This window comes from Nylanderia fulva, unplaced genomic scaffold, assembly GCF_048542155.1.
Source record: "Nylanderia fulva isolate GAGA-0341 unplaced genomic scaffold, ASM4854215v1 Scaffold7, whole genome shotgun sequence".
In the NCBI taxonomy this organism is placed as follows: Eukaryota; Metazoa; Arthropoda; class Insecta; order Hymenoptera; family Formicidae; genus Nylanderia; species Nylanderia fulva.
This window is the reverse complement of record NW_028190807.1, coordinates 6,620,478-6,642,684: the sequence shown is the minus strand read 5'-3', so window position 1 is coordinate 6,642,684 and position 22,207 is coordinate 6,620,478. Positions and strand designations below refer to the sequence as shown.

The 22,207-nt window shown below is 26.4% G+C and overlaps 1 protein-coding gene across 26 annotated transcripts; it reads left to right on the top strand.

Annotated features, from left to right (window-relative positions):
* The first annotated feature begins 745 nt into the window (after nt 1-745).
* On the top strand, nt 746-21,172 carry LOC114929661 (G protein-activated inward rectifier potassium channel 3). Of its 26 annotated transcripts, none has more exons than XM_029301261.2 (7): nt 7,868-7,991; nt 8,446-8,491; nt 9,349-9,542; nt 9,800-10,553; nt 15,888-16,341; nt 16,415-17,018; nt 19,171-21,170. In XM_029301261.2, exons 4-7 carry the CDS (start codon nt 10,402-10,404, stop codon nt 19,359-19,361), a joined length of 1,401 nt encoding a protein of 466 aa, XP_029157094.1. In that variant the 5' UTR covers nt 7,868-7,991; nt 8,446-8,491; nt 9,349-9,542; nt 9,800-10,401; the 3' UTR covers nt 19,362-21,170. The 26 variants fall into 26 exon arrangements, with proteins under 26 accessions (XP_085344818.1, XP_085344819.1, XP_029157094.1 ...); XM_029301256.2 differs by having other exon boundaries at nt 8,446-8,609; XM_029301257.2 differs by having other exon boundaries at nt 8,443-8,609.
* Nucleotides 21,173-22,207: the final 1,035 nt, after the last annotated feature.

Here is a 22,207-nt window from a genome sequence, read left to right as displayed (position 1 = left end):
GAGAATTGTTATTCATTTAATGCGAGTTTATAAAGACATTGCTTTTGAAGAACAAAGCTAATTGTGTAGGTGTAGTGTGATTTTTTTTTGTTTTTATAATAATATATTGAACGCAGAAAAATTTCGTATTTTGACAACTCGAATTTATAGACTTATCAGTAAATAAAATTCTATATTAATTTTATTTGTTATTGTATAAATTTTTTCTTTAAAAAAACTATTAGCTTATTCATTTTGCATATAAATTAAATAACATATGTTATGTGTATATGCATGGAAAGACTTTTTTAAATTTTGGATTCTATTAAATAATAAATAGTGAGTGTTTTGTAATATACTAAAATTTGTATATTACATGTTCAAAAAATGATATCAATATTATATATCATTTAAAATTATTTTATCATATCTCAATCACTTATAATAAAATGTATTTTAGACTTAGTGATTCCAACTTTGGAAATTGAGCAAAAATCACAAGAAATGATAGAAAAATGCACGCACTATTTTTCAAAACAATGTTGTTATAGATTCCATGAAAACGTGAACAAACTCACGGACTCGACCGTGAAGTCGCGGAACTATCGCGTTGATTCTCGATCTTATGAGATGAGTAGGAGGTAACAGAAGGTTATTTAGAAAGAAAGAGAAGAATAAGATGAAATGAGAAAGAAAGAAAGAGGGGGAATGAATGAAACGTAAAAGACGCCTTACGTCACCGAAAAAGCCCGTTGATGCACGTCTTCTTGTCAATGCGAATTAGCTCGCAGTTTTACGAAATGCTTTACCGTCATGAAATATCGCGTGTATTTTCTTGTTGTAGGACGTGATAACTCGAATTTTTATTATAATGTGTACGGAAGAAAATTCGCGGATTTTCTGAAAAATCCTAAAACCAATCAAAAATAAGGAAAGTTTTTGATGATTCCATTTCAAAGTGAATCATCATGAGTCAAGCACAACATTTGTGGAGGTGTGTAAATCAGAATATAAATAAATTTTTTTTCAATGATAAGCAGGAGTGTAATAAAATTGCGTTTTCCACAGAAGTGTCACAGAAGTATTAGAAAAATATATGAGCTCTCGATTCTTGACAATAATTTTTAAAATCTTTAAGATTTCTAATTACAAATAATGATTCTATATTCTAGCAAGATTGAAAAATTGTATAAATATTCATTTAAATTTTTTTCTCTTTTAAATAGTATTATATAAAACTTTGAGTAACAAAAGCTTTACTGAAATTTAATATTTGCTAAAAATCGGAAAACTTGTGCAATGTGCAAATAAACTCTTCATATTTTATATTATTCTTAAATTATATTAAATAAATTTAAAATTAAAGTTCTATATATAAAATATTTTTACATATATTAAAACAAAGCTTCCTCAACGAGGAAGCAAAAATCGATAGATATTTTTTGTTTCTTTGCTGATTTATTTTTTGCAAAAGCAGAGAAAACCTCTAAAATCTATAAATATTTCAAAAAATATACTGCATATATTTACTAAAAGGTATCTTTAATCAAAATTATCAATATCTTATGAAAAAAAAAGTATTGAATTTTATTTCATTTTATTTATATAGAGTATTATAGAATAAAGTTTTAAAAAGTTAAATATATTTTATATTAAGTTTATTAATAATATTATTATATAATAATTGAGATTATAAGAAATAAAATATAAGTATACAAAATTAACAAGAAATAAGAAATACATTTATTAGTAAGTAAATATAATTCTCACATATACTTTTTATAATAAATTTTTCTTTTAATAATGAATTTGCTTTTTATAACAAAGTGTAACATTTAAAATCTCGCATTTGATTGGAGACACTAACTTATAGATCCGCAAATCTATATCTAGGGTTAATAGAGACTTTCATGTGTCCTCGCGTGTCATGGAATCTGTTTCCGGCTCAGGAGGAAACATACAGAAAATGGAGCAATGTATTATGTGGCATTAAATCTATTAAGAGATCTTTTTATACATGTAATAATTTAGTGTTACATAAAATTATTAAAATTTTATTATCAATTTTATTATTAACTTAATTTTTTATTACAATAGTTTTTGGATTTTACAGAAATTTTCAAATTTGCCAATCTCATTTATGCTTATCTTATTGTTGTCAATAACTTAAATTAAATTTTTTTATATATTCAAAACCCAAAAATTGAACACTTTCCATTGATATTCTCAATGTTTTTATATAAAAAATAATCATCTGTAGATGCTAAATCAATAGAAATATCTACAAATCTATGTAATCTGCTAATCTCATTTGAAAAAATAAATAATTTAGCAAAGAAATCTGTTTCTTTTAAAAGTAATTTATTTATTCCCATCAAAATTCATATATCTTATTTCTAGAGATAGATGAATTTTTCAAAACTTTTTATATTATTGATCGAATTATTTAATGTTGGAAGTCGATTTATTGTCAAATTAAGAATTCTATTTCTCAAAAACATAACGCAAAATTCTTAACAAACGTTATTTAACATTTTCATCTTTTGTTGAAAAAAATTCAATATATCGTTTAAATAATATATTTATGTAAGTTTAGTAAAATTGAAAAAGGCCATTAATTAGCTGAATTAAATATAATCGAAATATTAAATTTGTAAATATGTGTCTAGCGCGTTATATTAAAAATTTGTGTAATGATTTATCTCAATCACAAATTTATCTCCATTGCAATATATACCATATATATATATAAATATCATTTTATAAAAATATCTTCTATGATGAGTTTATTACAGATGCATTCAGATATACTAATTACACAAAATCATAGGTTTTTTTAAATTTTTGTTTAAATACTTTATTAAGTCTCTCTAATTTTTGTTTTGCATTTATAGGTAAAGTATAAAAATAATAAATATTTTATGATAACTTACAACAGAGCTTTGTACTTCTTTATGATATTACTCTTGTAAATTCTTTATAATATTTGTTTAAAATTTTATTAACGACAAGCTGTAAGTACTGTATAAAAATTTGTACAGGATTTGTGCGAGATAATTTAATTTACAACTATATTTATTCTCTTTTTATATATTATATCGTTTGAAATAGGCTTTATACGTGTGTGATTAAAGCGTGCATATTATCCCCGCCTGCGCGACGTAAAGAGGTAAACGCCATGACGAGATCTCATGTGAATCGAGCGGATGAACGTGAGTCTGAAACAGTTGTAAGCGTGATGCGCGTACGTATGCTCGTTGTGAACTCAAAAAGCGCGGAAAAGTCGTCGTTATTTTTTTAAAGGTACGCCATTTCATTCATTATAAAAAGCATATATGAGAATTATATTTACTTCTTAATAAATTTATTTCCTATTTTTTATTAATTCTATGTACCTATATTTTATTTCTTATAATCTCAATGATTTATTATATGAAAAAATTATTAATAAACTAAATATAAAATTTACTCAACTTTTTCAAACTCTGTTCTATGTATAAACAAAAGAAAATGTTTTTCTCTTGCTTGTTCAAAACTGTTATGCAATACTTGTAAATATAATTATTTTTCTATCAGTGAAATATAGATATATAATTTATAAAAATATTTTAAATACAAAATATGAAGTTGTCAAATGCAATTTTTTATTCACAGTGTCAACGAGGGCCTGGAAAGAAAGTCGAGTGATGCTACATGATCGGCGTCTTAATTTAAGAATCAATTCAAAATCATCGCATTTTAACAAATACAATTAAATTAAAGTAAAAACGCATACTGAATAAGTAAAATAAACAACCGATCTAAACAAATTTAGATCACAGAGATGACTATTGAAAAGATTGGGATAAGGTTGCCTACGTAAAGATAGATCTCGACAAATCTAGCGAAGAAGAAAAACAGGAACAAAAGAGAGCAAAGAAGAATATGTTCCAATTGAAAACAAAGTAATTTTTTTCTCGAGAAGGAAACAGGAAGATGGATGATTCACCGAAGCTTTTCCAACTTCCGAGGACAATTGAGGAGGAAGAGGAAAAGGAACTGGAAAGTCACAAAATGAGAGAGTCATTGGAGAACACGTCGAAAGTGGAATCTCCTCTCTTAGGTCAAAAGGGCGCTTTGACAATTTCTAGTTTACCAAGAAACGTCACTCTCATCAGAGTTAGCACTCAAAGTAGCAGCATCGCCGGTGGTATCGGTCGGCAGGATTCTACCAGGTGAGGATCTGCTTGAATTCAATTGTTTTGTCGATTCAAATGTACTTATATTTATTGAGATAACAAACATTTCGTTGCATTAAAGAATGTACTAAAAGTCACGAGTGTGTCACCGGATTATTTAAAGCATCACGTTAAAAGCGGACACGTCATATTTGTTAAAGTGATTATCGGCGCCTCTGCTTGGCAGGTGTTCTTCGCGGTTTTAAACAGATTAGACCAAAAAACAAAGAACGACGTATGAACAAAACGTTAAATTTAAGTATCATCATCATGATAACGAATTGCAAAAGAAGAGAAAAGATTGTGGAAACTTACATTTTTAGAATTCGTTTCATGTGCAACGGAAGCTAGGATAATGATTGGGAATCGCTTTAAAATGAAAAAAAAGGTTACGCGAATACAAAACATAATAGCGTCACTTTGTACACTTTACCTACAAAGTGTATAACATGTTGATATCGCGATAATAATGTCGCGCGTCGCGGATATGATAAATGACAACTCATTAGAAATAACGGGTAAAGGGTAAATACACGTGGTAACCTTGTTACACACGCACATGCGACACGCAATGCGTATGAAATGTTGATTCTGTACGGATACACGTTAATTGCATCTAATAATGATAAACTTATTGGCGTATTTATTGTCAAACATTGATCTCATATTTATTTTTGGCAGATTCTTACATAAAAGAAAATAAAATTAGTAAATTGTACTCCAGAAGTAATTTTGCACCACTGTTTTATATTTGATATGAAAAATGACCAAATTGCGTTATTATTACTAATTATTACTCTTAACAAAATCTGTTTTGTGTAAATAAAATAAAAAATTTGGTGTGTGTAAATATTTTTTGCTCGTGAGAATGCGAATTTATTATTGTAACAAATTTAATTTGTTATTAATTTGCTGCGATAGCATAAGATGTGCTATGTTCACAAGTATTTTCTCTTTTGTACAGAATATTGATTTAAAAATTTATTTATTAAGTGTTTATGAACTATAAAATACTTGTAACAATTTGCAATTTTTCAAAATGTTATGTAATATTTTATTTATATACAAAGTGTTCCCCAATTCAAAAGAAAATTGAATGAAATATTTTCTGGTCATTTTGAAGATTTTTCCTTAGTGAAATGTTGAACCATCAAAAGTTATAAGAATTTAAAAAAAAACGAGCTTATCAGCAAAAGGTAAATTACACTTTATAGAATTAAAAAGTTTATAAAATTTTTTTGTTAAAGATGTAGTAAAAGATTCTCTGATATTATAAATATTTATAGATAAAAGAAGAGAGTTAATTAAGAGCAAAACGCGGAAATCGATGCACAAATTATACATTCTTTCCTTTTAAATATTCATTATTCAATGTTTTGGTCTCAGATTTTAATCATCATCATCATTATTATTAAGTTGAGTCGAAAATACATAAATCAATAGATAGAGCGTAGATTGTAAAAGTAAATACGTGTAAAAATGTATAACGGAATAACAGAATTAGTAAAACACTTTGTATATCCTTGTTTTGGTAAACAAATTGCAATAAAAGAAATATCAAACATTTTTCGAAAGATTAAAATAATCTTCAGCTTAATAATTAATCTGCATAATTCATCTAATCTCTCATTTTGATGGAAAAATATTAATAAAGAAATCAATAATTTAAAAGATATTTTATTTTACGAGATTATAATACATTGTGACACATAGACATAAAATATGAAATATATTTTATAAAATATTCTTATTTTTCAATTATTTTATCTTCTGCACTATTTTGCTCTTAATTAACTCTCTTCTTTTATCTATAAATATATAATATTAATATGTAATACAAATGTATACAAGTATGAAAATATTTACATATGTTAAATATATAAATTTCTAAATTTCTTATTAATAAATAGAATTTTTTTTCAAGAGATTAGATGAATAATGAGAAATTATATAAATGTATATATGTGTATAGACTTCTCATTGTGTCAAAAATAAAATGTATAATATATTAAAAGTAAAATTATTGCAAAAATGTCAATCGGTTTTATATTCATGAAGACAAGTGGATCATTAAAGGCTAGACTCTATTGGAGACCGCTTGTTAATTAAATTGTATGTTTAGGTTCGTTATCGCAACATGATAGCGGTCAGTTAGATCTGGTCCGGTCGCGAAAGATATCAAAGAATCAAGTCTCAATAAGTTTCTCTCCGCATATGGCAATTTAATTCGGAAATTACATCGATCATGGATCGTGAAAAATTAAGTGTTTCGACAAGAAGATCTATTTGTGCGAAGCCTAAACGAAACAGCTGGTTGGTACAATCGTTTTACACATATGTATGTATACATACATATGTTTCTCACTTCAATGCTGAACCAATTAATAATGCGATTTATGTATTGATTGAGGTTATTACTGGGCCAGATTTCTTTTTTTTTCTTGATTTTTCTCTTTCTAAAATTAATATATTTGGAACAAAAGTATTCTTTTAATATATTTTTAATATTTTTTTAAATTTATTATTTAAATGTATTATTTAACTTATTAAATTTTTAAATTTATTATTTAAATTACTTACAACATAAAATTTTAGATTAGAATTAGAAAAGCATTTTATGTGCTAAGAAATAGCAACTTCAATTTTAGATCTTTAATAAAATAACCAATTAAATTTAATTAAAATCTTTAATTTTTAATAAACAAAAAAATTAATTCAGATTTATTTCTCAGACTATAAAATCAATCCTTCTTTCTCTTTCTCTTTCATTTGAAATTAATTATGTGCGTATAGAACGTCCATTAACACACTATTAAATTATTCCACCAGGGAATTAAATAGTTTTCAGTAAATCTTAAAAACACTTAGAAAATTCTAGAGAATTGGAAGATTAATGTTCACGCGTTTGCAAACACATTCAGATGCAAAGTGATCATTTTGTACACTTCTGGTAAAGATAAGCAGATTGCTAAAATACGAAACTCGCTATAACTCGGAAACAAGGTCAAGCTGGACATATTTATGAGATTTTTGTTTTCAAGTTTATTCCTAAGTGCTGAGTTTATTCCTAAAGTGAGTTCTACATTTTATGAAATACTTTATATACATACATACACACATATATATGCAAGGTGTCTCGAAATTCGCAAATCAAAATATTATAGCAAAACATTTCTCAAAAATCTAAACTAAAGTATTTGCCATTTTTCATTTCAAACAGTTTTTGAGGTAAAACCGTTCAAAACTAACCAATTATAGATTACGATTATAAACGGAAGTCTGAAACGCGTAAAGTGCAATGATCATTAATCATTAACATGATCGACGTGCAACTCACGGACAAGCGTCCGTTTAATTATAATCTGTAATTGGCCAGTTAAAAACTTTTTTACCTCAAAAACTGTTTGAAGTAAATATGGTAATTATTTTTTTATTTAATTTTTTAAGAACTTTCTTGCTGGTATTTTGATTCGCTAATTTCGGGACACTTTGCATATGTGTATTGTATACATGTATATTATATATATATATATTTTTATATCATAACAAAATTTACGTTTCTCCGAGGAATAAAAGATAATCTCTTGTCTTGACACGTTTTGCGTACATCAGCGCAACTTCAGCAGCCAGTCGGATCCTGATAACAAGATGTCAAGACGCTGATAAAAAGTATGCGACGTCAGTCAGTCAGTCGAGCGAGAATCGGGCATGAATCGCGAGTTGTCCTCGTCGTCTTATTTCGTTAATTGTGATCATCCATTTTGATTCTAAAATTCTGATAACTATTCAACAACTGTGATATTTTCAAGTTTTTATTACCAAATAATATTAAATTTAAATTAAAATTGATTTAAACTCTTGTAACAGTTTAATATAATTTTTTTCATTAATACATTTTTATGTTTTGTTTATATTTAAACCATTCTCACATGTGCATATAAATTAGATTACAAAATACACATTATAGAGTATACATTTTACACTTAAAAAAATTAAGTAAAAAGTAAAAATTATTTTAAATTTACTATATTTCTTCTTAGGTAAAAAATTTATATTACATAATGTGTATTTTTTAATCTAATTTATATGCACACATGAAACTGATTTAAATATAAACAAAACATATAAAAATATATTAATGAAAAAATATATTAAACTGTTACGATTTTTTAATTTGTTTGTCCTCATGAGCAGAATATATAGTCATTATTGATAACAATTAATGCTCTGTATGTTTTTTGCGAAGAAGGAAAAAAACGTTCCGCTCTGGAATAAGATGTTAATCTTTATGGCTTGTATGTTCAACTATTCCCTGGTTTCCGTTTCCTTTTTATCATTTAAATATTTGCGATACTAAAAGTTATTCGAATATCGATATTTGTTATCTACATAAAATTTCGGTGCCAGATACGTGTATGTTAAACATTTTATTTTTCGCGATATAAATGAAATTTATATTAATATTTGTTCATCGAAAAATCCTGAAACTTTTTGCATTATATGGTATGTTATTGTCACATTTTCGCATATACTTAATATTCTAACGGTTTTTTTTTTTTTTTATGAAAAGTTTCGTTTATGTTTATATGTTGACTATCTTCGTAATATACATTATTCTTATAGTGTTCCATAAGATAAAAATAATTAAGAAACACGAAATTTTATATGCCATTTTTAATATATTGAGTTATTTTGACTCATCCAGCATATTATAAAATAAATAAGTGCTATCTACATCATGTAGCTATTATATCATGACTTTGCTATATTATATCGAGTTGCGATATAGATGGATTTTATATTAATATTTGTTCATCGAAAAATCCTGAAACTTTTTGCATTATATGGTATGTTATTGTGACATTTTCGCATATACTTAATATTCTATCGGTTCTTATGAATATAATCTTTATCTATTATGTATCTTTATGAAAAATTTCATTTATATTTATATTTTGACTATCTTCATAATATACATTATTCTTCTAGTGTTCCTTAAGATAAATATAATTAAGAAACACGAAATTTTCTATGCCATTTTTAATATATTAAGTTATTCTGACTCAATTCTCTCCGGCATATAAAATAAATAAGTGCTATCTACATCATGTAGCTATTATATCATGACATTGCTATATTATATCAAGTGTAGATTTGCCGAAAGTAGGAGCGATCATCTGTTTATCGCACGCGAATGACGCAACGAACGCGAGTGATCACCTTTTCTGCGCGAGAACACGAAGAACAAACGGCATTTGTCACCGAGTGATAAACGGCATTCGATGGTCAGTGCGTGTATAAAACGTCGTAGATGACCAACTGCTCATAGCAGTCTATCTTGCAGAGGTATATCCTTCACAATCATTCGTCTTCGTCAATCGCGCGCGTTCGAATTCAATCAAATCGTCTTACAAAATTCATTTGTCAACGAATATAATTAGATGAATACGTCGTAGATTATTAGACTGATTAAAAAACATAGAATTTATAATTGAGAAATTACGTTTAAAATATAACAATTGCAAATGTAAAAGTGAATCCACGAAAAGTTTCTGATATACACATATATCTATTCTTAAAAAGAGAGATTTATAAATTTACAGAAAAAAATGCCTGTAGTAATATTGAAGATGTAATTATCAGTTTGAATTTTATTGTTAAATAACAAGTAAAGTTAAAAAAAGAAAAAGAGGACGAACACATTTTTCAATCCAGTGAAAATTCATAATTGTTCATTGAAAGTAAAACAAGTCCTTTAAAAAATCCCAAATCTTTTTATGAAAAGAATTTGACAAAAATATACAAACGCTGAAATATCTATTTATCAGCAATTTTGTTAGATTAGAAAGTCAATTAAAAGATCTGAATCTTTAATTGATATAAAAACTCAACGAGAAAAGTGAACTATTCTAAATATTTGTGCAGAAACAAAGAAGTTTAATAGAAAGAAGTGTAAGAAACCTCTATTTTATTAAATTAGAGGTTTACAAGATTTATAAAAAATAATGATCAAGAGAGAAGATTGGAATATTAAAAAATATTCATAAAAGTAAGAAGGATATATGTAGAAATTTCATATATCAGGTGTTTATTTTACATGTAAATGCTTTAAATAGATGAGACATATGAGTGGACTATTCTATTATTAAAGGATTTGTTCAATATTAAGAATATCAGTGTGCATCGCATGATATAGTGAGTCAAGATGAACGAAATGAATGGCAGCGTGTTAAAGACGAGCGACAAATTTCCATCGCCGGATTGTGAAGATGAACAAAAGTTAATATTACCAACTACGCCAACGACACCAATGATAGTACAAATGACAAAGAACCCATGTTCTTCATTCAAGTACAGGTAAAGGGAACATTTATAAATAAAGTCTACATTTTACTTGAATAATACTTCGAATATTTATCTTAAGATGTATAAATATTCGAATACTTAGACATATATCTTATATTGTTTAATATTGAAAATTGCGATAAAGTGTCATATGGACAAGCAAATGATCCAGATCAAAGCAATCTTCAAGTTGTTATGCAGCCTTGAGAAATGTATGATACAGCAAATTAACGAATGTTTCGAAAACGTTCTTCAAATATGTTAGCGCGCAAAATTATATTTGCGCATCTTAAGGGGAAAAATGCATATTTACTAAGATTTATGAGAACTAAAAATAAGTCGTACAGAACTAAAATTAAATTTCGCGTAATCTCTAATTTTATCATGACAAAATTTTCAAGGCAAGCCCGTTGTTCTTATAAATAGATAAATAAATAATATATCTTTTATTCTTATTTCCACGACATAGATATTTAAAAGATATAATATAGAATTTATTAATATTAAATAATATGAAATAGATTTTGTACTATTTCTATCTTTTATATATCATAAAAAGTTTTAATAATATGTAAAAAAATTCAGCTATTTTCCAGCGATTTAAATCTGTCTAGTGTTAAAACTATTTGCATCAATAGTAAATGATTAACCACCAAGATATCTATTTTACATATATGTAGAATATTATTTTCATATCATAAAAATGCATATACAAAAAATATCCAATGTTATATGAGATTAACATTAATGTCTTTTAATAATATCACATAATGTTAGTTTTGCTGACAAAAGATCTCATAGAGTTTGCAGAAATATTCCAGAAATTACTCTGTTATTTGTTTATTCTCCAACTGTTATCAATGTCTCGTGATACTTGATAAGCGGCTTAGAGATCATTCTTAATGACAGATCACTCAAGGTTCGTGCGCTAAATCACTCGTAAAAGAATAAATATTAAGACAATTACTGGAATTTCGCGTATCTATCGCGTAAATTGCCGGATAATTCTAAATAACTTCATTAATTAATAAAATGAATTCTTTTTTCCATCTTTGAGCAACAATATTTAACAACCAAATAAATAGAAGAATTTTAAATAAATAGAACTTTCGAGATGTATGGAGAAAGAATCTTTTTTGATCAATCTTTTGATAAATGAATAATATATCTTATTAATGAATAATGTAGTTATGATTATATAATAATTATAGTATTTATATACATATATAGTTATTATAATTATATACGCATAATTATAACAATGATATATAATTATATATATAGGGTAAGTTTGATGAAAAATTCACCATGTTTTTCTCGCAAACGATTAGAGATAAAAAAAAACATCTATTATCAAAATTGTAATGAAAATTTGGGAACAAATTATTTTATTATTAACAATAGTGAAGTAGTGAATTTTCAAAATCTTCGCCATGTTGATCCAGACATGCCTACAGGCATAGCAGACAGTTTGCTTCTAACTCCTGTAAATTTATTTCGCAAATATTTTTTATTCTTTCTACCATATGTTTTCTTGCGAAAAATATTTTTCGCGAAATAACCGCAAGTTAGAAGAAGTACAAACAAGCTTTCCGCGATTACTATAGGCATATGTCTAAATTAGCATAATTATTTTGAACATTTACTGTAATAATAAAAACATTCTGATTTATGTTGTTGATATCCTGGAAATGGTTGAATTTTCGAAAGATAAGATAAATTCTAATATAAAAGTATTCGAAGAGAAGAATTTTCGTAAGATAAGATAGACTCTAATACAAACATTGTTAAGCTCGTTGAATACTATCAGTAGAGTGACTACAAAATACCCCTTTTATTAAAAAAAAATTGTTATTATTTGTGAAGTGGACATTTTCCAAGATTATTAGTTACTAAAATATACATATGTCCCTTCCTATTCTCTACAGTTTTGATAATGCACGTCTTCTATCTCTAACCGTTTTCGAGAAAAACATGGTAAACCTTTTATCAGACTCACTGTGTATATAATTACTGTGTATATAATTACAATATATATATATGTATAAAATTGTGTGTGTAATATATATAATACATATATATGTGTATGTATATTTTTAAATTATATATTCAATTTTTATTAAATAGAGCATATATAGAATTTAAATCAATATATTAATATTTTTTTATTTTAAAATTAAAAAATAATCAAAATAATTATAAATTTTAAACTTTAAGTATTTAAAAGTAAAAGATTAAATATATTGAAACAATTAGTGAAATATTATTAACTTTTATATTACTAGAGATAATTTCTAGATAAATCCAATAGTAATTATTTTCTTTATTAACAATGACACAAATATTAATTTTGAAATTCAATAATTCAGAAAGAATTTGGGAATTTCGAAAATAAAAATATGAAAAGCGATTTGTATTTACGAGATCAGTAATGAAATTAGACAGAATGAAATTATTATTTAAAAATATATTTTGTTATTTAAAGTAAAATTTTTCATTAATTATTAAAAAGTAACATTACAAATAAAAATTCAATATTACTCATTGCTTGAAAAATCAACAGTCTCATATAACTTGCGAATAATTAAAAATGAATCTTGCGTATCGAATATATGTATATGTGTATATATGCTCCGATACTTGTGTAAATTTATACGTTGAGACATTTCTGATGTTGTGTATAAATTTGCATATATATCGTGGCATACCCGGCATGCATGCTTCATCCTTTGATCTTTGCGCATGATATGTTAATTACTCGGTAACTTTAGCATAAAATTTAACAAATTATTATTAATATTAATACATAAAATTATTATTGTTTCTCGAATAATTAACAGCTATAATGCGTAGACATTTAAAAATGAATCTTGTTCCAAAAATTTATTTTAATAAGTATTCAAATTCATATGTGACATTACTGATCTAGTATGTAGTACAATCAGCTGTTCAAGATATCATCGACCCAGAGGCGGCGGAAGTGCAAAGGATGTCGTCATTGACTCGGCGACTGATTAACGTGTGGTAATAAATAAATTGGTAGATAACAGCTGCTCACGGTTATCATTCAAACTCAAAATGGCGACTTCCTTTTTGTGTCAGCAAAGGGAGACGAGGCTCCCGAGAGAGTCTTCTCGACAGTATCGAACTGCTGACAGTGATATCTCAAACAAATAACGAGTCTTTGGATGTGGTGGATATAGTGTGTTGCTTCGGATATAATTGATCAAGATTAATAATAATGCATATATAATTAATTCGAGAAATCAAAATCTAAAACATTGGTTTACATTGATTTGTATGTTTTATGTAAAAATAACTTATTTATATGGAAATATGATAAAACCATTATATATGATTACTACGTATATAATATACAAATATATATTTGTTTGATGTTTCATATTAATCCACACATAAGTGATTCTCTCGTATGTTCCTATGTAAAAATAATATATTCACTATGTCGAAATATTAATGCAATTTTAATGTGAAAATATATTATCGCGCAAGTATATATGCGATAATATGTTGAAATATAATTGGTGCAACTATATATAATTGTTGTGGTTGTTGGATAAAATACATTGATGGAGAATAAGTAATTATACAATACAAAACAATCTTTTGTTCAAAGATATTTTAAGATAATTCTTTAGATTCGTCATGTCAAAGGGAACAATGACGAACAATGCGCAGAGATCCGTGGTGAGTGTATGTTAAGATTGAAGTAAATCTTAGTTTCTATTAAATAAATTATATGCAAATTTAATTTAACTGTTGTGTATATGATGAGTAAGCATTTTACACAGAGTAAACAGGCTTCAACTTTATGATTACAATTTTTATATTTTTATTCCATATACAAATTATTAAATATTTGTTTAATATTTATTACAAATTTAGTTTTTAAAAATTTTCAATAGATATTTAGTTTTTATTTTTAAATAAAATTTTGTTATGTTATAAATGTCACTTACTTTCTTTATCATGTATATATGTAGATAAGTATGATAACATACATGATATATATATATATATATTTTATGCCATATAATTTTATATTAAATAAATCATATAAAAAATTTTATAAAAATTATTAATTTTTTAACAAATTTTACATTAATTCTATAATAATTTTATATGCACAATGACTAGAAGAACTGATACATGTAAAAAAAAATACCCATATAGTTATTTATTTCTAAAAATAAAGATTTTAAATTTTCAAAATTATCTTTATTTTTGTATTATATACTGTGTGTGTGTGTGTAATATTATATATATTATATATAATAATTTTGTATGTAATGTTTAATAATTTATCAATTGTTATATCGTTTACTTAAATGCATCAAAAACTTTATAACGTGTTTGAGAAAGATTTGTTATTCAAATCCTATCTTCCTATTGCGTTACACATGTAACATAACAGTGATCTACATATCGAAAGCCACAACCTTGGCGACAATTGCGCATTGGTTTTACGTTTTGCATTTTAGAACTCGATTTCTAACATATCTTACGAAATATATTACGTTACAAAGATATGCAATCAAATATGAATTTTCGATAATTTTAGATTAAATTACATGAAAATATATTATATATATTTCTTCATAAATTTTTCTTAATTTTCTTTAAAAATTTTTGATTTCGAAAAGAAAACATATATGATACTTTGTAATCAATATTTTTTCTAAAAATTTTATAAAAACACTATCATCATTTTCTCTCTCTCTCTCTCTCTCTCTCTCTCTCTTTCTTTGTAATTAATTAAAATATAAAATATTAATCTTTATACATAATAGTATGCTTAAAATTGTTCTTTTATTATTTTTTCAATTTTAATAATTTTTTTTCATAATAGCGCATAAAAGCGCGTCCCTTTCATACATATTAAACATAGATAAGTAGAATGAGTGGAGTAGCAGCAACCTTGTAACAACATGTATTCATGGGTACATTATCTCGATCTCTTGGCTATACGAGAAAATAACATGTGGATGAAACGACCATTACGGTCCTAAATTTCACATTTTCGGAGTAAAGTGAAAACAATCGTTATTATGTTTACCGCATGTTATTAAAAAATTCCGGTGTAGTTAAATTTCTTGTCCAGTTTTGTAAATAGATATACCTATTTATTTATTGTCTAATAAAACAATAGATATGAGAGAACGAAAATTATATAATATAATTTGAATAAAAATAAATAAGTTAAAAAATAAATAAGAAATAGAGAAGAGGGAAGGAGCGAGAAGGACAGAGAAAAAGAGAAAAAAAAGAATAAAATATCTGATTTGAATCTCTCATACGAATCATAAGGACGAATCTGTATTTCAGGAGTCGATACCGGGCTGGACCGACGCGGAAGCTACGTCGTCGTGCCGTCCTGAAGAATGGCGATTGCAACGTGTTGCAGTCGCGCATCTCCCGACGATCTCTACGCTTCTTGCAAGACATCTTCACTACCTTAGTAGATACACAATGGCGTTGGACGCTACTGTGCTTCATCCTGAGCTTCCTTCTTTCCTGGTTAGGATTTGCTGTAATTTGGTGGCTAATCGCTTTTACCCACGGTGATTTCGAAGAGAGTCACTTGCCACCCTTCCAAGTGGAAAACAACTGGACACCATGCGTTTACAACATCTTTAGCTTCACCAGCTGCTTTCTCTTTAGTATCGAGACCCAACACACCATTGGATACGGCAGTCGGTCCACCACCGAAGAGTGCCCCGAGGCTATATTTGTGATGTGCATACAAAGCATTTCTGGCGTTATGATCCAAGCTTTCATGGTAAGTAGTTTTCGAAGAATATATTAAGTGTGTGTGTAAAATAAATTAAATTATAAAATTGGAATAATTGCAGGTAGGCATTGTATTTGCCAAGATGACAAGACCGAAGCAACGTACCCAAACTCTACTGTTCTCGCGAAATGCCGTAATCTGTCAACGGGATGGCGAACTTTGTCTCATGTTTCGAGTGGGCGATATGCGGAAGAGTCACATAATTGGTGCGAGCGTTCGCGCTCAATTGATTCGCGGTAGAACAACTAAAGAAGGCGAAATTCTGTCTCAACATCAGCAAGAACTGACGGTAGGCACTGATGGTGAAAACGGCGATCTATTTTTCATCTGGCCAGCCATCATAATCCATCGAATTAATGAGTCTTCGCCCTTCTATAATATGTCCGCCGAGAATATGTTAATCGAACGTTTCGAGGTTGTCCTAATCTTAGAAGGTACTATCGAATCTACTGGACAAACTACCCAGGCCAGATCAAGTTATCTTCCCCAGGAAATTTTATGGGGTCATCGTTTCGACCCCATGGTGAGCTATTCGAAAGAACGGCAAGGCTATGAAGTAGATTATTCGCTATTTAATAGTACTACTCAAGTTGATACTCCGCTTTGCTCGGGCAAAGAACTCGCAGAGTTCTACAAAGTACAGGATGACTTTCGTCACGGAACTGGTAAGCATTTACGTAAATTGTTTTTCATGTAACTATCCATAAATTGTGCTTGTTGTGGTTTACTGACTAAACACAAATGTGCCTAGAATAATGCTAAATGTCAAATTTTTCGTGTGCATTGATATTACTATATTTATGTTTCTTGTAATTATAACTCTATTAGCCTATTAAATATAAAATATCAAAAAATCTCAATTTCATAAACAATTTTTAATTATACTTTTTTTGTAAATAGAAAGTTAAGAATGATGAGGATATGAGTTAGAAGAAAATATAAATATAATTAATAAATTTAATATTTATTAAAATTTAGTAAAATTTAGAACTGTTTTCGCAAGAAAATTCATGTCAATGCAAATCTGATTTAATACTATAATTATCGAGATATGTGAGTGTCTAGACATCAAAATAAATAATCTTATCTGCGTTTATTTATTTATATTAACTAATTTATCACATTTTTCAGTCAATATGTTTGATTAATATGAAAATTAATTTCTGTGTGTACATTTAATAATTAGTCTGACAATATAGAAGAAAATTAATACTTTTATATAAGTATGCTGTGTTGATTTAAGCTTAAAGCTTAATAGCATCCCAAGCAAATGAATCCCTAGCTTGCTAAGTCAAACGCTTCAGTTTTACACGTAGTTTGTTGTCTGATTGTCTGGTACCGACTATATCACAGATGGAGATCTAAAGAGAGTGCCTAGCGAGCCAAGGAGTGCTCCTGTCGTGTTCAACACGCTCCTTCAAGCCGATGGTACAGACTTCCTCGTCAATCAAGGTCACGCTTCTCAAAAGCCGTCTAAATTGCATATCGACATTCCATCTATTGATGACTGTCCTGGAGTATAATGTTTTGTTTAGACTCTAGGCAAGAAGAGCGATGAAAAAAGTTAAAATAAAATAAAAATAAAAAGGAATAGAAAAATGACAATAAAGAAAAAAGTGATGAAGAGACAACATTTTTTCACAATAAAACGAATAATTCATTCTTGTAGTAATTTGCAAAAATTCTGCAAAAATAAGCTGTGTTTCGATTATACGTTAAACATGGAAAGAAATTTAGTGAAAATCAATTTGACGATCTTGATATGTTTGAAAAATTGAACTGTGTCTTAGAGTGCGAATTCTGAAGGAATAAGTAGCACAATTTCGATGTTAAATAACTAACTAAAAGACAAAAAAATAAAGCAAAATAAATATATTGACAACATATAGGTATTTAAATTGTAATTTACATTCCATTTTTAAGATAGGAAAAACCAATTATTTATATTTTTTTGAATATTTGCTTGATATAGCTTGGTTGTGATTGTCTATAAATCTTATAATAGTCTATGCATTAAAAATTGAGATTGCGAAACATGCGTGATATTTGACAAATAAGCTTTATTAGAAATAATTTATAATAAAAAAATAAATAATAATACAAGTTAAACAAAAAAGAATACTATTAATATATATAATAATAATAGTAAAAATGATAGTGAAAAGGAGAATTCGATTAGATGTGATTTTTAATTCAGCTAGTATTCCTTACCCAATACACAAGGTGAGAACGAAAAAATGAAATGTTTTAATAAGTATTAATGTGTTGCGATATCTTTCTATATACATATATAATATAAACTATTATAAATTGAAATGGAACAAAAGAATGTAACGCACAAAATGCCACGAGACAATCTTAAAAATCGCAATCATAGTATAATTATATAATTTTTGAATATTACAATTTTTAATCTCAATTTTTAATACGTAGACCATGTACATATAAATAGAAGTTAAATTGTCATTTTATGTCCTATGTTTTTTACGTTTTCTGATTCGAGAAGCTTTGTATGTGCGAAAAAAACGCTCTTTCAATTATATACTTTAAATGTAAAAAATGAAAAAAGAGCAATATAATGCAAAAAATGTAACATAAAGTTTATTCTAAAAGTTGTATTTTATCTTCTATTCTTTTTTTAACTGTCGAATTTCAAAAACTTTCCAATTTTCTCAACAGCTTTTCTAATTATGTAAAAAGCCTTTTTTCATCACGATAAAGTTTAATTTAATAGAATTCAAATAATATTAACTGATTATACAAATATGAATCCCTAATCAAATATGAAAAATGTCTAAGTCACAGAATGCCTTACAGATGTCTTAATCGATAAGGATCATTTAATTGGGGAACAATATTGGTGCAATTGTCACTTGATCAAACAACATTCACTGTCTTTCACGCCTTTGGATTGCCCGAGCAGCAACAATAGCGTGGAGAATGAATATTCTTGGAGAAATACATCTAAATATTCAAAATTACACATTCGTACTTTACACAATTCTTAAAGCGAAGGCATTGCTCAAACCAAAATATTCGATTTCGATCCTAAAACCATTGAAATCATGAAACATCAACAAATATCGGAAACAATAAATAGAGAGATCGTGAAGACTAATTGTCAAGAAATGGATTTTGAGAAAAAAAGATTTAGAGAGGAATCTAATTAAATTGCCTCACAAAAAAAATAAAAATCATAGTCAGAAAATTGTTTCTAAAGAAGGGAAAGATGTTTTAATACAAACGGTGGGAAAAGAATATGCATAATTGACAAAATTAAAGGCAAGATTTTGACGATTAGTCAAAAAATTTTCGAAGAACAAAATATTTCGAGGCAAATAGCATTAATTTAATTGAATAAAAATACAGACAAGATCTTGAAGAGCAACTTATCTTTGAGGAAAATGGTCTTTAAAAGAAAAATGGAGAATTTCTAGAAAAGAATTTGATAAAATTGAAGAAAGAAAAATGCTGAAGAAATAATCAAGAAATTACAATATTATAATACTGATAACTCAAAGAAAAAGAGAGTTGATTTAAAATGTTGATAAAATGTTGACGAATTGAAAAGCAATTTCTTAAACTCCAATGTTTATAAGTAATCTATTAAAAATTTTAATTGTCTTAATGATGTAATTATTCGTAAGGAACAAATTCTTCCTAATGTCAATAAAATAAAAATTGAAAAAAAAAATTTTTTTGGACAAAATTGAGTAGTTAACGATACAGCAGCAAAACATAGAGAATAGAAGATTAGACTTCAATTTTCTCAAACAATAATATACGTATATCTTGTAAAAATTTAGTTAATTATACTATACACAATCAATCATATGATTATGTAAGACAGTGTGATGATGTTATTTAAAATGTAGTAGTTTATAACACGAACAAAATAAAAATAGCAATATATTGCACGTGTAAAAGTTTAGAAAAATTTTTTTTGCGACAGTAAATTAACAAATTTTATAAATCAAGAAAAAATTCTCAAATGCTAAAATTATAAAAAATTAAATCATCCATCAATTTAATAAAATGCAAATGAATTTATGGAGCAGCGATATTATTTTCCAAAATAAGTAATGGATTAAACTGCTGGTCGGTTAATCTCATTATTACACAATATATTGAATCTTTCTGAAAAAGAAAGTTTTTTGAACAAATTTAATGAAGAAATATTATTATTATATGTATATTAAGTTCTAGTTAATAATAATTTAATATATATTTCATTTTAAATTATTTATTGCTTAAAAAAATATTAGAAAATTGTAAATTCTAGGTTATTTATGTATAAGTTACTTCATATTTGTATTTATTTAAATTATTATAATAGATGTTCCATAAGTCGCGATACCTATTTTTAATTAAATAATAATGGAAATAAAAAAAATGTATTTCAAATTTTTAAATATTATTAAATTAAATAAATTAATTACATATAAAAATACAAATATGTATATATATAATATTAAATTTTGAACTTATCATATATTTGCGACTTTTGGCACATTTAATAGGCAAAAAGTTCTAAAAATTGTAGAACAAGGGCAATTGTGATATATTACTATTATTATTGTCATTATAATATGCGATACGTGATATTGATAAGATATTATGTTATAAAAATGGAAAAATATTTGAAAATGTTTGAAGATATTTAGAATACCATTGAAAAATCTCAGATAATATACTTGTAATATAATTTATCGCTTTTTATAATTAAAACGACGTGAGAAACCTATAAATTGTTTTATATCTTATTACTTATAATTAGATATTTCCAATTACAACTGCATATAATTAGACATATACAAATAGCATTAAATATTTATATTGTGAGAAATATAAAAAAAATATAATAATTATATATATCTTTTAAATAGTTATTCTAAATTTATGTTTGTCTATGATCTTATAACTCCACTACGCTTTATATATATTATCACCTGATCGAAAATGTGACAAAATATGGAAATTAATCAACTACATTCCATCTTGCGTATGCGCCAAGACAGAATAAAAATCCATTCAATTAAATCAAAAAACCATTGCAAAATAGTAGAAGTCAAAGATTTCAGAATAGAGAAATTCAATTGTAAAAAATATTAATATTGTGTATAATACTTTCTCTATATATATTAGATGAAATAAAATATAAAACATTCCACAGAAGAACATAAACATACAGAAAAACACAGTACCACAATTATCTAACATTTCAAATAATTATAATAAAAAATCCGTGAAATATCTTTGCAATTTTAAAATGTAACTTTTGCTTTAATTAAAAACAAGTTACAATCGATCTACAAAATCTACATGAATGAATAGATTACAAAACATTAAAAAATAAAATTGTGCATTATAATAAAAAATTATTTATAATTGTAAATATATTTTTCAATTCATAACCATAAATAAATACAATTAATATTAATTAGTATGTTCTTTGAATAAATTCCTAAAATAAATTAGATTAAATTTATAGCTTTATTTATTTTTATCTTAATTTATTGTTTTGTAATCCATTCAATTTGAGATGAACAAAACTATCTACAATCTATGCAGTTTAAAATCTACAAAATCTAAATCTATCTAATTTTTACGAAATCGTCACCTCAAAATAACATAAAAGTTCACTCACCGATCGATGATACAGCGGAGTTGACTGCATCGAAGCTACGTTAATCTGTAACACACAAGTATAGAATTCAAATTAGAGTAGTGCAAAATAATTCATATTTTGATCTAAAAATAATCATTGTACCCATTGAATTTTATAGTTAACGCGTACAAGAATCAACAGAAAATTAAATAATAAAATAACTTTAAAACTTTTTGTAAAGACTAT

Excerpts from the sequence above, each read along its gene's own strand:
- LOC114929661 (XM_085488692.1), top strand. The coding sequence starts at position 3,955 with ATGGATGATTCACCGAAGCTTTTCCAACTTCCGAGGACAATTGAGGAG. Across the intron at positions 16,342-16,414 it reads TTATGATCCAAGCTTTCATG|GTAGGCATTGTATTTGCCAA; the intron begins GTAAGTAGTTTT and ends GAATAATTGCAG. Across the intron at positions 17,019-19,170 it reads TGACTTTCGTCACGGAACTG|ATGTCTTAATCGATAAGGAT; the intron begins GTAAGCATTTAC and ends AATGCCTTACAG.